The sequence below is a fragment of the Sinohyriopsis cumingii genome, chromosome 9 (genome assembly GCF_028554795.1).
Source record: "Sinohyriopsis cumingii isolate HCF-2022 chromosome 9, ASM2855479v2, whole genome shotgun sequence".
Lineage (NCBI taxonomy): Eukaryota > Metazoa > Mollusca > Bivalvia > Unionida > Unionidae > Sinohyriopsis > Sinohyriopsis cumingii.
In genome coordinates, this window is record NC_142969.1 from 74,514,544 (window position 1) to 74,535,190 (window position 20,647).

General features: G+C 34.6%; 1 protein-coding gene across 4 annotated transcripts in view; it reads left to right on the forward strand.

Moving 5' to 3' along the window:
* Positions 1 to 20,647, forward strand: part of LOC149792036 (deoxynucleoside triphosphate triphosphohydrolase SAMHD1-like) — a 62,667-nt gene that overhangs the window by 19,523 nt on the left and 22,497 nt on the right. For 3 of the 4 annotated variants that reach the window (XM_089970526.1, XM_089970527.1, XM_089970529.1), the window contains 4 exons: positions 10,953 to 11,009; positions 12,726 to 12,893; positions 13,442 to 13,533; positions 17,352 to 17,408. In XM_089970526.1, the coding sequence (XP_089826652.1) occupies positions 10,953 to 11,009; positions 12,726 to 12,893; positions 13,442 to 13,533; positions 17,352 to 17,408 (374 nt within the window). The remainder of the gene's footprint in view (positions 1 to 10,952; positions 11,010 to 12,725; positions 12,894 to 13,441; positions 13,534 to 17,351; positions 17,409 to 20,647) is intronic. The other variant, XM_089970528.1, reaches the window with a different exon arrangement.

Sequence of the window (20,647 nt, forward strand, 5' to 3'; positions counted from 1 at the left end):
ATCTAAAACAGCAGTGCTAAAAACAAATCTGATAGCCCGACACCCTGTGCCCCTTCTGGTTTTAGTTCCGGCCCATCCTGTATTCAAAGTGAGGTGCCCGTCAGGCTTGTCGAAACAAAAAGTGTTTGCCTGAGGAAACTTTGATCGCGCTGGTGAAATGAGTAAATGTATTTTCAAGATGTTGACATACATGCCTTAACACGGCACAATCTAAATCAAATCACCACTGTCGTAGGTGAAATTTAGATTTGATTTTAATCAAATCGAAGCTTTGCTAAGAATAAGATTCTGAACCTGTCGTGTTTCAAGAAAACACAATTTTCAGTAATCTTATAAAAATTAAATTTAAAAAAAATGCATTGTATACATGTAGTATGCATAAACGGTAATCTGTATTAATTGGAACTGATATAAAACTATTCCTTGGGCAGTTTAAAAAGGAGCGATTAAAAAAAAGGTCAAAGTTTCACATTAACTGTCTGACAATAGAACGGGGGAGGGACTATTGACCCCCCCCCCCCTTGCCCCAATGTGCGACCGTCTATTTGACGTGCCTCTTCTCGCTGTGATACGCCTTATTATTCCCCCATGACAAGCCCCTTTTGCATATTCTGGTCAGTTCTGGCTAAATTGCAAAATAGCTAAAGTTTTGATTTAAGTACGCAAACAATAAAGCCTGTGTGACTAATGAACAGAATCCTTATCCTTACATTGATCTTGTGAAAAGGACTGCCCTTCGGACATACTTCCAAGAAACCATGTTCGACAGTGTGTGTATGTATAAGCACCAGCAATTGATTACCAAATAAACGATGCCTATTTTGTTGTTACTTACGATGCCATGGACTTCATTTTAACAGTTCAAATCTGCAGTCACAAGTTACCGTACATCTGGCAACTGTTTTTCTCAAGTCTTATGCCCCACCTTATTTTCTTAGGTTTAAGTCTTAATGCATGTAACACTGTTTGCTGATTAAAATATTTATTCAGAATTAGTTCTTTAGGGCCACATATACTGCATGGTATATTTTGTTTTATTCCTTGTAATTTAATCATGGTAATTAAACTTTCCATATACGGTAGAGGAATGTCAGGTCTTAACTGGAGATGCGATTTTGTTTGCAGAGAAAATTTCAACGTGATCATTCATTTAAGCTAATTGGTGACAATTTTATTCTTTTAATTATTTTTTTTTACTATAGTACTGTTGTAGTTGTTTAAAAAATCTGAAATTTACTTGAATAATGTTTAATCTTCACGTTCTATTTACTGAAGAAGAAAAAAAGAAGAAAAAAACTGTTGTATGATATTAATTATTTCGTCCAGTGCCGGGTTTAGACGTGTGCGCGTGTGATTTGAATTTTTAACGTAGCTTTAACAATTTTTCAGTCATATCGCTACGATGTCAGCAGTGTGGCAGTTTAGACTGTGGATTGCATACGTGATATTTAAAAATGGTTTGGGGTTGGGTTTTTTCTTCTGACAAATGAAAATTGACAGACATAATGTAATAATCGGGACTTCGCTGCGCAAAATTGAGAGATATTACGAGATCGGGATGTAGATGAGGAAATACCCCCAAAATCGGGAGGTTTTTCTCCCGGCTTGAGAGTTGACAGGTATGAACTGTCCGGGCTTGTGGAATTTCATTCAGGACTTTAGTTTATTTAAGTCACCAGCCCGGGGACTGTGCCTAACAAATTTCTTTTAATACTTACCAGTACAGTACATAAACTATTATATCAGACTGCAGATTCAACTTTTGAATGTGCAACCCAAATGTGGTCTCCTGTCTGCCTCGCTCGCCAATGTTTATGTTTGTATTCGAGGACTCGCTGGTATAGCGTCACGGTACCACGTGATCTGTCGTCTCATTAAAACTCGGAAAAACTCGGCAATTTACGGAATCGTGGTATCTTCCACGCAATATAATCACTACCCGCTTACGATATTTCATTTATAAACATTGCAGTCGAATTAAAATCTGTAGAGAATTACATACGTAAAAGGAAAATTTTGATTTCTAGTCTCCTTTAAGACATGTCAGGTCTGATCATTGTATGACATACTATTCTTTGTTGAGTTTAAGACATGTCAGGTCTGATCATTGCATGACGTACTATTCTTTGTTGAGATTAAGACATGTCAGGTCTGATCATTGTATGACATACTATTCTTTGTTGAGTTTAAGACATGTCAGGTCTGATCATTGCATGACATACTATTCTTTGTTGAGATTAAGACATGTCAGGTCTGATCATTGCATGATATACTATACTTTGTTGAGTTTTAGACATGTCAGGTCTGATCATTGCATGATATACTATACTTTGTTGAGTTTTAGACATGTCAGGTCTGATCATTGTATGACATACTATTCTTTGTTGAGATTAAGACATGTCAGGTCTGATCATTGCATGATATACTATACTTTGTTGAGTTTTAGACATGTCAGGTCTGATCATTGTATGACATACTATTCTTTGTTGAGTTTAAGACATGTCAGGTCTGATCATTGCATGACATACTATTCTTTGTTGAGTTTTAGACATGTCAGGTCTGATGATTATATGACATACTATATTCTTTGTTGAGTTTAAGACGTGTCAAGCCTGATCATTGCAATAATTTTTATCAAAGTGATAAAATATATGTGCCATGTAATTACAACATTCTCTTTACAGTATTTATGATTGGCATACAGTTTGTTATTTTGATTTTATCACACTATTTTGAATGATATGTCTAATATATGAAATACAGTTACGAAAAATTAAACAAAGATGTTCGCTGTTTGAATGTTAATTTCTCTATCAAATATACTACCTGATCACATTACACAGGTCAAATTTCTGTTACCTCCAAATCCAACCCTCTTGGAAAGATGAAGAATGTCTTTAAGTGTATGTATTATTTAGACAGAAGGAAGAAACTCTTACAGGTTAACTCCCCTTTCTACCAACTGGGTGGTTACCTGAAACCCAGATGTACCCGATTTTAGTTTCACTTTTTTTATTTTCACTTTCTTGCAGTGAAGATGTCCTCCTTACAATCCATTTACTCTTATACTTAAATTTCATGATCCATCTTATATTTTCAGTGTTATAGTAAGTCAAAATTTTGTTTCAGTAAATTCAGTTTCATCAAAAAAACTTTTGGGAGCCATACTTATCAAGTATTACACTTAAATCATTTCCATAACATGGCTCTAGAATATGATCACTGCAGATGACACATCAATTAGGATAAATGATGATACAAGCTGATGATGCATTATTTCCATATGGAAGGCTGTATTCCAGGACTTGGGGCCCAGAAGAAGAGGACAGTCCTCATTTTGATGAAGGTGTTGAAATGATGAAAATGTCAGAACATGCCAATCTAACAATCACCTTCGATCAATTATACCTACAAGGTAAATCCCTTGGTGGATGTATATGATGTAATAACAGTTCATCATTGTGAACCTTACCACAGTTGTTTAGAGATTGCAAACATTACCAGGCATCTCCTGGAGTATTCACAATCCCAGTAATGTGTGTGCACTTTGGTCAGAAATACTTTGTCAAACATTTACAGCAGCTCAGGTTGACATATTGAGCACTCTGCATGGTTAGACTTTTAACACACACCTCATGGCTGAATTGTTGTTTAGTCTCATTGGAGATGCCCTCTCCACCCAATATGTGAGTGGCCGAGTGGTCAAAAGTGCTCTCCGTTACGGATCACTGCCATCTCACCTATGTCTGCATGGGTTTGAGTCTCGGATTCAGCCAATGTGGGTATGTGAGAAAACTTGCCAGTAGCTTCTCGTGGGTCGGTGGTTCTTTCTGGGGTTTTCCTGTGTTCTTCCTCCACCATTAATACTGGCCGCCATGTATAGCCTATCATGTGCTGAAAAATGGCGTTAAATCCTACAACAACAACAACACCCAGTATGCAGATATAGGGTGATATGATTCATCATTATATTGATACATCGAAACTTTCACTGAAACGATACAAATATTCTGTACAAGAGATGGAAAAACGATACACATATCTATATAAGAGATGGAAAATTGATACAAAATGATATACATATCTGTACAAGAGATGGAAAAAATGATGCACATATCTATACAAGAGATGGAAAATTGATACAAAATGATACACATATCTATACAAGAGACGGAAAATCGATACAAAACAATATGCACATATCTGTACAAGAGATGGAAAATTGATACAAAATGATACACATATCTATACAAGAGATGGAAAATTGATACAAAACAATACACATATCTGTACAAAAGATGGAAAATCGATACAAAACGATACACATATCTATACAAGAGATGGAAAATTGATACAAAATGATACACATATCTATACAAGAGATGGAAAAACGATACAAAATGATACACATATCTATACAAGAGATGGAAAAACGATACAAAACGATACACATATCTATACAAGAGATGGAAAATCGATACAAAATGATACACATATCTATACAAGAGATGGAAAATCGATACAAAATGATACACATATCTGTACAAGAGATTGAAAACCGATACAAAACGATACACATATCTATACAAGAGATGGAAAATCGATACAAAATGATACACATATCTATACAAGAGATGGAAAACTGATACAAAACGATACACATATCTATACAAGAGATGGAAAATCGATACAAAACGATACACATATCTATACAAGAGATGGAAAACCGATACAAAATGATACACATATCTATACAAGAAATGGAAAATTGATACAAAATGATACACATATCTATATAAGAGATGGAAAACCGATACAAAACGATACACATATCTATACAAGAGATGGAAAATCGATACAAAATGATACACCTATCTATACAATATATGGAAAATTGATACAAAAGGATACTTACCCTATGTAAGTTATATTAGTCTTCAGCAGTCTTGAATAATTTCTTTTAGTTACCTTTTTATTCTGTACAATTATAATCCATCTGAAATAACACTTACAGTCACAGACACTTGCGAGTATTAGTAAAAATGAAAAAGAATATTTGAGAATACCCACTCGCCATCTACAAGTTAACACAAATTGAGATGGTACATAATCTGCCTGTCCCTCCCCATTCCATACTAATTATCTTAACCCAGAAGTATGTTCAGCATATACTATATATTCCAAATGTGTTCCACGTGTTTAATGAAATACTTATGCTCGTCATTTAATAACCATATTCACGCAAAATTTCTGCTTTGAATTGTACCTTGACTCCTTTGGTTGATTTGCTATGCTATCAGTGGGTTGCACATTGAAATATGTTACATTGAATTTTCATTTGTGGTTATTGCTTGTTCTGCTCCTGGTTAAACAGTAACCACCAATCAGAAATCAATGTAGCTTATTCTTTGCATGAAAAACAGAAGTAGTGGCAGAGCAACAGAGAGACTTCACAGGAAAGTCATTAGATATGTCAAGTACTTAAGCAGAGATGCTGTCTGTGTGTGCCATTGCACAAATTGTGCAAAATTTGTCTGAATTTGTGTGCACGGAGAACAGTGAAATGCTGGAGCTTCCGCAGTCCCACATATGAAAATGTGCTCAGCGAAGTATACAATTTTTATTTAACTGCTCTTGTCGCGAAATCTGTTTTTTGGGTAGCAACTGTTCCACATCTGGGTTCTTCAAGCACAACATGAATGGTTGTTTAACTAAATTTGATTAGAAAAACGTGCCCAGGAATAAAAATTATGGCGTTATTTGAACCATTCATGAAGAAAAATTTACAAATGCTTGTTTAAAAAAGTATTTACCATGAAAACCCAAAATGTCTGATTCTTTGCATGGTTCATTATGATTTTGTTTGCAAATACTTGCTGATGATAGTGATGATGAAAATACTCTTTAAAGTTATTAAATATATCAGATTATTGGAACTGGGAAAGTGGAAATGGAAGCACCAGTGAGTGATTTTCAGCCCAAAATGGTGTTAAAATACGAGTCAGATGTACATGCTGGATGGACAAAAAAATAGATGGCATGACCCTTTCAGTGGCATTTCGAAATTAAATGTACAAAGGGCAGAATACTGAGCCTAGTTAAAATACAGACAATTTAAAAGTATCATGACCAAAGGTATTTTTAGGACATATGACAAGTGGGATTTTAGTGTGGGGAAAAAGTAAAATATATAGCAGTACCAATATAAGGTTTCTAACTAGTAATAGTGTGTGAATATGGGCATTTCAGAGACAGATGTGAGGGAAGCAATGATAAATATGGGTAACTAGTTCAGCATCATAGAAACTAACAAACATTGGGTGTGAGAACATCACTAGCAAGTAAAGTTTTGGGATTTCAGGAAGGCTTTGACAAATAGGTCAGGATCGTAAAATATCAAGATAACTGGGTCATATTTCTGCTGTTTCAGCACCATTTAGTTATGGTAAGTTCTGGGGAAAGGGAGCTGTCATTCATTTAGTAAGGGTCAGCCAATCATATTCTGTATGACTGTATGGAAAGGGTGTGGGATTACGATATGCATGTATGGATAGGTACAGGATAAGGCGTGCAGTAGAGAAAGCAGAAGGCAGAAAGCAGAAAGAAAAGCAGAAAAATGGCAGAGAAAGAAAAAGGGACAACAAAGATAAGATGCAGTTGGAAATAAAAATCAGAGACATACAAGATGGGGAATTAAGAGAAAGGATACCTAATAGACATCTGTCACCCCACCATTGAAGCATGAGGGCTTACAAGCAGTATCACCCCATCATTGAGGTATGAGGGCTTACAAGCAGTATCACCCCACCATTGAGGCATGAGGGCTTACAAGCAGTATCACCCCACCATTGAGGTATGAGGGCTTGCAAGGAGTATCACCCCACCATTGAGGCATGAGGGCTTACAAGCAGTATCACCCCACCATTGAGGTATGAGGGCTTGCAAGGAGTATCACCCCACCATTGAGGCATGAGGTCTTACAAGCAGTTGCAACCCACCATTGAGGCATGAGGGCTTGCAAGGAGTATCACCCAACCATTGAGGCATGAGGGCTTACAAGCAGTATCACCCCACCATTGAGGCATGATGTCTTACAAGCAGTAGCAACCCACCATTGAGGCATGAGGGCTCACAAGCAGTAGCACCCCACCATTGAGGCATGAGGGCTTACAAGCAGTATCACCCCACCATTTCACCCCACTATTGAGTCATGAGGGCTTGCAAGGAGTATCACCCCACCATTGAGGCATGAGGGCTTGCAAAGAGTACCACCCCACTATTGAGACATGAAGGCTTACAAGCAGTATCACCCCACTATTGAGGCATGAGGGCTTGCAAGGAGTATCACCCCACTATTGAGGCATGATTTCTTGCAAGGAGTATCACCCCACCATTGAGGCATGAGGGCTTACAAGCAGTATCACCCCACTATTGAGGCATGAGGGCTTGCAAGGAGTATCACCCTACCTGTGAGGCATACTACACCAGCCATCCAAACAGTGAGGCATATACTATACTTCACCAACCAATCAAACAGTGAGGCATATACCATAGTTATGTGCTTTTACAGTTGTAAATTTTATATTATCTATGACTAGTGCGTCAGCTGCCTAGACAGACTGCATATCTTGTTGGATGGGTGACTGACCATGAAATTCACAGCAAATGGCATTACCTATGGAGTTCTCCAACCAAGCCAGACCAACAGCATTGGGCTGGCATTTTATAATATGATCACTATAGATAGCATATCAGATTTGCAAATTATGATACACGTTGATGATACTTCATCATCATTTCCATATGGAAGGCTGTATCCCTGGTGATGATGGGGATGAAATGGAAATGCCAGAACATGCCAATCTGACAATGAAATGGATGGAATTGAGTTCACTGCAGCTAAAAAAAAGAAATCGATAGGAGTTTATATTCTGTCGGAATGCCGTCCACCACCTTCAATCATTTCTACTTAGAGGGTCAATGCCTTGGTAAATGTAGATAAAGATGACAGTTCATCATTCAAAATCTTGCTGCAATTTGTTTAAAAAGTTACCTGGCATTTCTTGGAGTATTTGCAATACCAGTAGCACAATAGCTTCTTTATGATGAAGAAGTTTCCACATGTTCCTCATCTAAATGTTGATAAAGTGCACAGACAAGTCTTGAATGCCATGTCAAAGTTAGTCAGGAACACTTTGTCAGATTTGTCCCCAATTCACTCTATGCATCTGATGACTTTGTCTTCTAGCAGAAGAGGTCGCTAATGATCATTATTGTTTTTGTATGTGCCCCCTCCTTTTCATTTCTCCACTTCCTTTAGGATATGGAATTGAAAAGTTGAGAAGGATGTTGAATTGAAGAGGTGAGAAAACAAGAGGCACAAGAGTGGCTCATTAACTTTTAATTCATGCACTTGGAAAGCCGTGATGGACAAGAAGTCATGCAAATTAGTCCAACGTCATGCATATAAAAATGTACTCTGCACAGCAGTATGCAGATTTTATTTCTTTTATGTTATTTTGAAGAAAAAAAATTTAAATTTAGATTCAAAAGTAAGGAGATATATTTTTTTTAACCATACCTCTTCCATTCCAAAGTCTGCAGATGTACTTTAGTATGAAAAGATACTTTAAAATGCTGCTAATTATTTATAACCGAAACACATGTCCTAGAGGGTTTCCACAACTGATATCCTTTCCTTTCATATGCATTTAGATCCTTTTTAAATCATCTGGGAGACAATGTGGCAAACAATTTCCCTTCATCGGTTTTAATTATGAAGAAAATTGAGAAATGAGGTGAACAGACTGCAAAGGTTCTGATCGCCTGAATAAAATGGATCAATGATGTACTCAGTTTCCTTATAGACATACCTAGACCAAGTCATAGTGACCTTCATTCCACTCAGACTGTCAACATCTCCACTATTACTTCAATTGCCAGAAAGACTCCTTCACTCCAGGCTCTTTTCAGGGGCATCCTGATAAAAAATTTGTTTGGAGTTTCAATTTTGGAGAGAATTGCAACAACAAAGGTCCTCCTTTTTCAGGACAAATGAGTGTGAAATCGTGTTGTTCGTGGCTCATATTACACCACTCTGCATTCATTACCTGACTGCATAAATCTGTATTTTTCTCTTTGAATACAAGAAGTTAGCCCCTATCACAAACAAAGGGTTCTGTTCCATGATCTCAGATGTGTTCAGACTTCACAGAAGAGACTATTTGGACTGCAACAATCTCTGACATGTGTACCAAATTTGACATTTCCAGACCACACTCATTTACATTGGTCCCAAGTGGAATCTCACCAGGATTTTGACGTGGCCAAATTTGTCTAAGTTTGAGTCAGTCTCTACCCTCCCACACCCACTGAAGCAGCTGTCATATATGACATGTAATTCATGATAGCACAAACTTAAACATAACGAGTGAGGGAGTTACATACAATATTATAGATCCAATTTCCATTCTGACAGTTAAGTACTTCATAACTAATCAAATGAAAATAACAATTCACTCGTCTCCTTGATCAATCTGTCAAGAGAAGCAAAGCTGCATAACCTCGTATGTACCCTTAGATGTTACCCGAGAGGCATGGACAATATCCACATCAACTGTAAAAGACTAATCATTCCATTGAAGGCTTGAATGCAAGACGTACTCCCCCCCCCCCCCAAACAGTGTGGCTAAAGGCATTAATCAGTGTACTCTGAAGTTGCTCAGAATCAGTTACTCTAATGAAGATTTAATGTCATGAAGACAATGTTTAAATTTTGGAGACATTGGAGTCAGCTGACTGGCATGCCCAGTCTGCCTTCACTAGCTTCCATTTGCTTGATATGGCAACACTGAGCAGAGATATGAATCTCATTGGGTTAGTGGAAGCTGTACAGACATTAGACCAAGACATCAATTTGCCACATTCACTGGTAGAGGTTGGATGTTCAGCATTTCCTCCTGCTCTTACCTATTCTCCTAATATAAGATGATCATGTGATGTATTTGATGGTAAAATAAAAATATTACGTAAATTATGTTTCTGAGAGAGTGCTTGACTGATCAAATTACAAAAAATCCTGCCAAAATCCTTCCCACCCATCTCCACAATGCGATGAACACTTATGATTGCATTCAAGTAAACACTGATATGTATGATTATAATAGAAATCACAGAGAGATAGAAAGGGGATTTAACTTTCAAGAGTTGCTTCCCTTTTTCAATCTAACATATACACAGAAAGACCTTTTTAATCTTTTGTTTAGGGCTGGATTTGGAAGTGGCAGAGAAAGGTATCCTAAGTTGATGTCATTAGATAGGTATTATCAGAGTAATGTAACCTACTAAAAGATTATCCTTTTTTCAAAGGAAGTTTTTCCAAATGTTTTTATCTTAAAATTTGCAAATTTATGAAACCATGGTGGCTGCGACAGTGTGCTAACTTTAATTTACACAAAGACAGTCCTTTGTTTACCTCATCTAAGACATTTCAGTTTAAGAGCTTTTTTTCCAAATGTAGTGATAATAATATTATCCTTGGAATGGCGAATATTTATTATTTAACATGTTAAAAGATTGGAAAAGCAAATGCAAGCAGGGAACTATGTGATTAAAAGACTCCTTTCCTTTTAGCTGTCATTTTTCTACTTATCTCTTCTGTCACTACTTGGAGTTGTGGGATATATTTACATTTTTGAAAGCTCAAACTTAATTTTTCAGATGATTTGGTTCTTTTATGCATGCATGTCCTTTCAAACACCTTCATATTTAATAAATCTTTTCATTTTAGTCATTGTATTTATTGAATTTTAAATCCACTTGCCAAAATTAACACACTCTAAGGGGGATATATCTTGTATGAGTGAGAAGTATGATTTTTCCTGCCTTATAAATTCATTGTTTGAATAAGTTTATCAAGATACCTTTCACTTTTATCTGTTATAATTAAATAGGGAAAGTGCGAGGCTGAAATGTTACCCACAGAGAAGAGGAAGAAATACATGTTCCAGGCAAGATAACAATGTCAAATTTTTATCTGTAAAATTAACTTATGTTGGATATTGTTAAGAGATAAGCTTTAGATAAATAAATGAACTTTTGCATAAAGATGTTACAAATGATTATCACAGAAAGAAAATATCTTGTTTGGATGTGGAATAAAAAGATGAGCAGTTGTAATTTCCTTGATACCTGACATTTGTATACACTGTGTATCGGTTTCCCTTATATCAGTCTCATAGCTAAGTAAAACATCTTGCATACAAGATTAATTGTATAAATTATTTTTCTAGACTCAAGAGATCAGGGCCTCTTTATATAATGGTCGATCCACAACAACATGGGTGTAGAGTTTGTGCGCTTCTTCATTGATTATCTTGTGTAGATATTTCTCTTGTATACAGTACTGCCTGTTTACCTTGACATCCTCAGTCCTGAGGTAATGTTATCGACATTAGCTGGTATTGATATAAGTGTTGGAGGGTGGGACCACTGAAAAAAATAAAATTTTGCATGAAAGTGAAATTTATCTGTAATGGGTGACCTGTTAACAGTAAGCAGCATTGACACTGAGAGAAAATAAGCAATTTATATTTTTATTACGTGACAACAAAACTAGTTTGAAATACACTTGTATAAATATTTATGACTTACATTTGTGTTACCTTTGTGTAATACAATCCATATTGCATTAAGTACTCTACATGCAAATGAAAAAATCCATGAATAGGTCACATGTTAGAAAACACATAAATCAAAATATATATTATATATATGAAGTTTTAGCCTCATTTGAACTGTATCCCAATGTCAACAAACATGTCTCACAAACAGTTCACTATGATATTCATCATTGCCAGTAGCACATGGAGGTCTAGTTGTTATTTACATGCTACATTTACTTAAACTGGCCCAGAATGTAGTCTGTTTGACGCAAAATAAATAATCATCTTGCTGAGACTACCAAGGATAAGAAGCTAGTATATATTGGTAAATGAAAACCTGTCAACAGGTAAAAAACTTCACTGACATCTTTGCAAGATCTTCAGATTCACTGATGGACATAAGTCTAGTTTCAAGAGATTGTAAATTTAATTTGCATTTTACGTCGCCTGTACTAGCCGTTGTAAGGTTAAAGTTCCTTTTTCCTGCAAAATGGAAACTTTAACAACACAACATGTTCCAATTACCGATTGCTTTGGAAATTACAACAATCAATCAGGTTTCATGGATTTTATTCAGATTTGGTTCTGACTTCGTCAGATGAAGGGTGCATGGATTTTTAAGTCTTTGCAAAAAGGCCAGCTTTGGACGACCAAGCAAATGTGTGCTTGTTAATGCCACAGGAATATTAGACCCTGGTGGCAACATGAAATAATTGTTGAAGTATCTGGCACCTTTTCTACATAAACAATTAAAAAACAAAGGATTTGTTCAGTTTGGTACCTAGAACTTCTGTTGACATATATATTTATTTGTTATCATTGATGTTGACATAAGTACAACAAATTTGATAGTATTAACTCATTCAGCCCTGGAGATTTTTGTCATTTTCGACTGAAGTGAGGGTAGGAAATGCATTTTGGAGGTTATTTCTAAATTAATAGGCCATTGGCCAGGACTTAGGTGGCTTGCCGATATAAGTAGGTATGACTGTATGCATTTTGATTGGAATGTATTGAAAATTATGCATTGTAATACAAGATTTAATTTTCTTCATTTTAAAGATTGTTTCTAATGTGGACAGTGGGGTAGATGTGGATAAATGGGACTATTTCAACAGGGATGCCATGGCTTGTGGTATTTCAGAGAGATTCCAGTATGACAGAGCTTTGAGTGTTGCCCGAGTGGTCAGAACAAGGGATGGTGTGTTCGAGCTGGGGTACCGCGATTATGTAAGTCTGCCCCCTTCCAAAGTTTCCTTGTTTAGCTCTGAGGTCTTCTTTCACTTGTGTGTGTGTGTGCATGTGTGTGTGTCGCACGTGCACACATGCACAAATATGCACCATTTAACTAATATCCATGCATTGTACGCATGCATGTATGTATGTGTGTATATGTGTGTGTATGTACATATGTATGTATGTTTATAATATGTATATGAATCTGTTTATAAATGTGTGCAGGTTTATGTCTATGCAAGTATATTTATGCATGTTCTATGCATACATATGTATATACTCTTGATTAGTTAGTTAGATAGCTACTTGGTAGGATAAATAGATCTCTCTCTCTCTCTCTATATATATATATATATATATATATATATATATATATATATATATATATATATATGCTGATGAACTTATGTATTTGTGTGTTGTGTGTGAATGTCTTTTTCATTTCTTTGGTTAATTTTATTTTTTGTACATTGCATGTTATTACCTACCTTCTTTCGTTAAGAAAAATACAAACATTAATTTGACTGTTCTTTCTTTTCTAGGATGCGTTCAATCTGTACAGCATGTTCAATACAAGATTCACGCTGTATCGAAAGATCTACAAGCACAAAGTTGTAGCTGCTGTGGATTTGATGTAGGGTATTATTTAGCATCTCAAAGACAATTTAACTAATATCCAAGCATCTCAAAGACCACTTAACTAATATCCAAGCACCTTAAGACCATTTAGTTAATATCGAACCATCTCAAAGACCATTTAGTTAATACTGAACCATCTCAAAGACCATTTAACTAATATTCAAGCATCTCAAAGACCACTTAACTAATATCCAAGCATCTTAAGACCATTTAGTTAATGTCGAACCATCTCAAAGACCATTTAACTAATATTCAAGCATCTCAAAGACCATTTAACTAATATCCAAGCATCTCAAAGACCATTTAGGTGGCACTCTACAGTTTCGTATTTTGCATAGGGTTAGGCTTTTAAAGAAAAAGAATTTTCCCGGCTTTCCTCACTGGTTATACTGACTGTTTAAAAAAGACCTTGTATGTATTAGGTATAATGGAAAAGAACCTTTAATTCCCTTTATTTTGGTGTATGATTGATGGGTGTACTGTGGGTTATGGAGTATACAGCTTGGCCTTACTTCAGATGTGCACCTTTCAAAAAAGTGCTAGCTTTACTTGTTCATTTTCACTTCCTGAACTTCAGAGGTAAATTTTATAAAAAAGAGCTGATAACTTTTTTTTACATTTTATATATTTGGTAATTCATTCATTGCACTATCAGAAGCTGGTATTGTCTAGTCCGGCAAAATTCAGTTTCCCTATTTTAATAGCTGCTATGTATGGTGTACTTTAGACTAATTCAAGCTGATTTTTTAACACAAGGGAGCAGTCATTTTAGTTAGCAGTGTGCTAAATCATGTAAAATTTCCAAAAGTACAATATCCAAAGAAATATTATCCACATTACATTAATGTAGCATAGAGGTATGCCAACATTCTCTCCATTGTGCATGTTTTAAATGCGAACTACTTCACCTTACATACGTCACTCTCTCAAAAGTACATATTATCTGGTGAGCGCCCCCTTAACTAATATTCAATCATCTCAAAGACTATTTAACTAATATCCAAGCATCTCAAAGACCATTTAGTTAATATCCAAGCATCTCAAAGACCATTTAGGGGGCAATCTACAAATATTATGACCTTCTGAGAGAGTGACCGGTGTAAGGTGAAGTTGTTTGCATTTGCAACATGCACAGTGGAGAGAATGTTGGCATACCTTTATCTTACTTTCGTGTACTGTGGTTGAAATTTCTTTGGATATTGTACCTGTGGAAACTGTCCCTGCTTTAAGCACACAGCTAACCAAATTGACTGCTCCCTTGTGCTCAAAAGATCAGCCTGAATTATTCTAAGGTGCACTATCTTTAGCAATTATTAAAATAGGGAAAATAAAATTTGCCACACTAGCCAATACCAACTTCTGAAAGTGCAGTGAATGAATTACCAAATATATAAAATGCAGAAAAAGTTATTTGATAATTTTTTTTACAATTTACTTTTGCAGTCCAGGAAGTGAAAATGACCAAATGGAACTAGCAATTTTTTGATAGGTGCACATCTGATGTAAGGCCAAGCTGTATGTTCTATAACCCATATTACACCCATCAACCATACACTAAAATAAAGGAATTTAAAAGTTCCTTTAACTATATTTGAAATATACAAGGTCTTTTTTAAATAGCCAGACTCTGTTGGGTAGGTTGTGCCTCATTCTAGCTAATATATCTGCAATAAAATGTATCAATCTTTGACATTTTATCATCTACAAAGGTAATTATGGTCACCAATTTAATATTTCCTGGCTTTGCTCGAAACATTATGCTTTGAAGAGAAATAAATGGGGATAGCAAACAAGGTAACTCCTATTTCAATAGTTATTTTAAAATTATATGGTTTTCTGAAATGAAGGTTACATGCTTAAATGTTGATTGAAATGCATTATTGCTGGTGTTGTTATAGTGGTACTTCCGATATCATTTAATATTCACTAATGCATTCTTTGACCTATTTTCTTATGCACTCAACTAATCTACAAAAGAATCTCAAGCAAAAGTTGCAGTGCTTGTGGCTGGCTGGACATAGTACTCTTAGTATTAATTATAGGGAACAGGTCTAGAAGTGGGTAGATGGAATTTTGAGTGTATTTTAGTTTATGGGTCATTGATTGTTTGACAATAAAAAGTAAAATTATAGTGGGGAGTTTGTCATATTTGCCACTAATAAAAACATAATATTTTGCTGATAATGTTTTTTTTACTCTTAGAAACACTAGGTGCAGAAAGTAGTGCCAGATTCTTTTCATGCAGAATGATTAACACATTTCATATACAGCAAATCACTGCCATAGCTCATATGGTTTTCTCTCTTAATATCATGATGTTTCTAAAGTTTAATAGTTGTACATTTAGTCCTAAGTACCTTACTAATAATTGAATGATAACTTTTATTCTAAGTTTCTTTGTTGCCTAATTTCTGGTCCATTTGATCACTGTTGTAAACATGTTTTCATCTACTTTGCAATGAATAGAATAAATTTAATTTTGATTGGTTGTTTTTGTTTTCTCCAGTCCAGTGTAAACAATAACTATGAATCTGAATTTTGGATGCAAGTAGACTGGAAGTACATATCTTAGATCTGTGTTCAGATAGACTAAATATGAAATAAGGGAGGCACATGTAAAAGTGGTGATTAAGTAATGGAGACAAGTTTGTGATGTGTCATTTATGAATTTTCTATATGAGTTGTCTCTTTATGTAGATGTATAGCAGGTTCATATAATTTAGCATTTTGTATAATAGCCGTATTTTGGTTAGGTAGACTTATATATTTTTTATCATTTTATATAATATTCATTGTTAGTTTAAATAAAATCACCAGTCACAATTTTTGTTATACATGCTTTGTCCACATTTAGTCCAGTTAGGCAATCTTGAATCAAGATTACCTGTTTAAGTTGTTTTATTTAACTTTGGTCAATTAGACTACCTTGATTACTGTTCATGCTGCTTTGTTCCAGTGAGAGGAAATGCTATAAGTAACTTTCCTATTGGTCAGTTTACGAAAAAAATTAACATAAACAATATAGTGTAATATGTATTTTAATCACACAAATCAGTCAGTCCAATAGATCCTTTCTGCATCGTGCTGGTCGCTGGATTTTGGCTGATATTTGGAGGCATGAACTGCATTGAGATGAGTATTTGGTGATTTCGTTTAAAGGAGCTATTAGAAATGTGACCTTTGTCCCATATGATAAGGATAGAAAACAAAAAGAGATATAAAATGAATTGTTACAAACATCCTGCACAATAAACTCGATTTTAAAAGAACAATAGACATGTTTTCCTGTTGTTTTTTTTTTTTATAGCTGGAATTAGTGATGGTCATGTTTCATCCCATTAATGTTAGGCACATCGTTTTAATTAATAGAAGGGAAGCAGGTGTTCCCAATAGTTTCCATTGTTTACTGACATAAATAAGTGCATGTCAAACCCTCGAATACATAAAATATTTTACCCAATATTAAGAAACCATTACATTACAATCAGAATTTTTTTATTATTTTTTTCTATGGCTTTCATAAGAACTTTTATTGCATGGTCTTGTATCTTAAAAAGCACGATGATCTTAAATTGTTCTTGAAAAACCAAGAAAGTCCCACTACCTTTTACTGTTCTTGAATGACCTTTAGAGAGCTTGAAGTAATATACATGTAGTTAGTACCGTACATATTATTTTATTATCAATATGTGAATAGTTTAAATTATTATAATATTTGCATACATTAACTATTTCATAAATTTTCAGCAAAATGTTTTGTAGATATGGTCTCAGATTTTTAACAATTCAGATTTCACAGTTATTTGTTTGCAGGATGAGAGATGTATTTCGGTCTGTCCAAAGGGGAAATAAAATAAAGAATGACAAAAGGTAATTAAAGGCATACAATCCTTTTAATTTGAATGAGTTCTCAGAAATTTAAGTTAGGTTTTTTTTTCTCAGCAGAATTTTCAGTTCAGATTTTGTACACCGACAGTATAAATTTCTCAAAGAGAATTTGTTTTTCTTAGGGAAATAATCCAACAAAATTTAAAAAGCTTTTTCACAGGTTTACAAACTATCACTATTTAAGTTTATTTTCAATAAGAAACATCAGTGACAGACATTCAAAAATTATTTTTTCCTAAGGAAATTAAAACTGTTGATGATGAAATCTCTTGTAATGAAGTCAGCTTTTTCAGATATTTGATTTAATATAGACCAAGTGGGAAGAAAGGAATTCAACTGCTTTTTCATGTATGGACATGCACAATATCTGCATTTGTTTCTTATATGTAATCTTGAAAAATTTACAAGATCTTCAAAGATGGCATTCAGCAATGAAAAAATATACATATAAACATATTACTTAATAATAAAAAGATGCAAGATAAATATGAAATACAGAACTTTAACATAACATCCCTTGAAGCTCGCATGAGATCTTCAGTTTCGTTTCATAGAAAGGGCATCTGGATTAAAAGTATCAAGCTAAATCTTTTGAATACACAAAAATACTTTTTGATTTAGTGAACCCTTATAAATTTCACATCTAACTGCACTAAAAGCACTTGTGACATGTATCAGTGCCAACAGATAATAGATAATCTAATGCAAAATGAAGATCATGAAAAGGAATCTTGATAGTGTTGAGGACTTTATTTTAAAATTGCCCAGTAATTAAGAGACGTACATGCTCTTTAAAGGAATAGATTGAGATTCGCATAAATTGTACTCTTGAACGACTTATTGTTTAGTATTAACTGCTTTATAAATGAACACTTTAGCTTCAATCACTATATATATATATATATATATATATATATATATATATATATATATATATATATATATATATATATATATAGTAGAATTGACAATATTGTAGAACTCTGAGACCATATGAGAAGTTTCTTGATTTATTTGTATGCAAGATTTATGGCGTAATGTTCATATGTAGAAGTCTTTGATTAAATTGAAATGTCATAAAGGTGTTCTTACATCTCCAAATATTCATTGGCTAGTTGTACTGAAAGGTTTCACCCTGTATGTCTGTATATATGTATGTACTGAAAGGTTTCACCTTGTATGTCTGTATATACATATGTACTGAAAGGTTTCACCTTGTATGTCAGTATATACATATGTACTGAAAGATTTCACCTTGTATGTCTGTACATATGTATGTACTGAAAGGTTTCACCTTGTATATCTGTATATAAGTATGTACTGAAAGGTTTCACCTTGTATGTCTCTATATACGTATGTACTGAAAGTTTACACCTAGTATGTCTGTATATACATATGTACTGAAAGGTTTCACCTTTTATGTTTGTATATATGTATGTACTGAAAGGTTTCACCTTTGTGTTTGCATATATGTATGTACTGAAAGGTTTCACCCTGTGTGTCTGTATATATGTATGTCTGTAAAGGTTTCACCTTGTATATCTTTATATATGTATGTACTGAAAGGTTTCACCTTGTATGTCTCAATATACGTATGTTACGTCTGTATATATGTTTGTACTGAGAGGTTTCACCCTCTATGTCTGTATATACATACTTCAGACCTGCCAACTCTTACGATTTTGCTGTAAGCCTTACAAAATTTACCCTTAAAATACGGACTTACGGCATGCAAGCAGAAGCTATGAAAAATGATCATTGCTGAAAAATCGGGAAAATTTGTTCATCCGTGTCTGATTTGGATCCGGGTTTCATATTAGACATAGTGAAATTGGTCAGGAAACCAGACTAACTTCACAGCAGCACATCAGACACTTTTTTTAATGGCGTCCAGCAAGCGTTGCATGTTTAAGACTTAAAAAAAGGGGAAATAAGCCTCTTGAAAAGTGTTAATAATCAACACAGACAAATAAAAAGGAATATTCAGATTCTTGTAAATATAAGCTGGAAGGGACACAATTATGTTCATTGGACAACATGCCAATTTGAGTATGATTCATGGCAGGAAATATGATTGCCATCGTCATGTGAAATGGAAAAAAGAATTTCCAAGAATTACATCAAGCTGAGAGATAGCAACAAGCCATTAAACTCAGTAGGGTTTGGAACTAAAATTTGTGCAACTGTACTAGTGGTAAATAAAGTCTATGCGTACTTTACAAACTTTTCACTTGAATCTAATGTTTATCGTCGCTGCACGTTCCTAATACCGAACTTTTAATAATACATTTTCCAGCTTTACTATTATAACAGTTTATGGTATTTTGTTACACCTTACTGAAAACTGGTCAAACTTAAGGAAAAAAATCAACTGCCTTACTGAGACGGACTCATCAGGGTTGCCAGGTCTGATACTTACTGAAAGGTTTCACCCTGTATGTCTATATATACGTATGTCCTAAAACATTTCACCCTATATGTCTGTATATATGTATGTAGTGAAAGGGTTCACCTTGTATGACTGCATATACATATGTACTGAAAGGTTTCACCCTGTATGTCTATGTATACGTATGTCCTAAAACATTTCATCCTATATGTCTGTATATATGTATGTACTGAAAGGTTTCACCCTGTATGTCTATATATACGTATGTCCTAAAACATTTCACCCTATATGTCTGTATATATGTATGTAGTGAAAGGTTTCACCTTGTATGACTGCATATACATATGTACTGAAAGGTTTCACCCTGTATGTCTGTGTATACGTATGTCCTAAAACATTTCACCCTATATGTCTGTATATATGTATGTAGTGAAAGGTTTCACCCTGTATGTCTATATATACGTATGTCCTAAAACATTTCACCCTATATGTCTGTATATATGTATGTAGTGAAAGGTTTCACCTTGTATATCTGTATATATGTATGTACTGAAAGGTTTCACCCTGTATGTCTATATATACATATGTCCTAAAACATTTCACTCTATATGTCTGTATATATGTATGTAGTGAAAGGTTTCACCTTGTATGACTGCATATACATATGTACTGAAAGGTTTCACCCTGTATGTCTATGTATACGTATGTCCTAAAACATTTCACCCTATATGTCTGTATATATGTATGAAGTGAAAGGTTTCACCTTGTATGTCTGTATATATGTATGTACTGAAAGGTTTCACCCTGTATGTCTATATATACGTATGTCCTA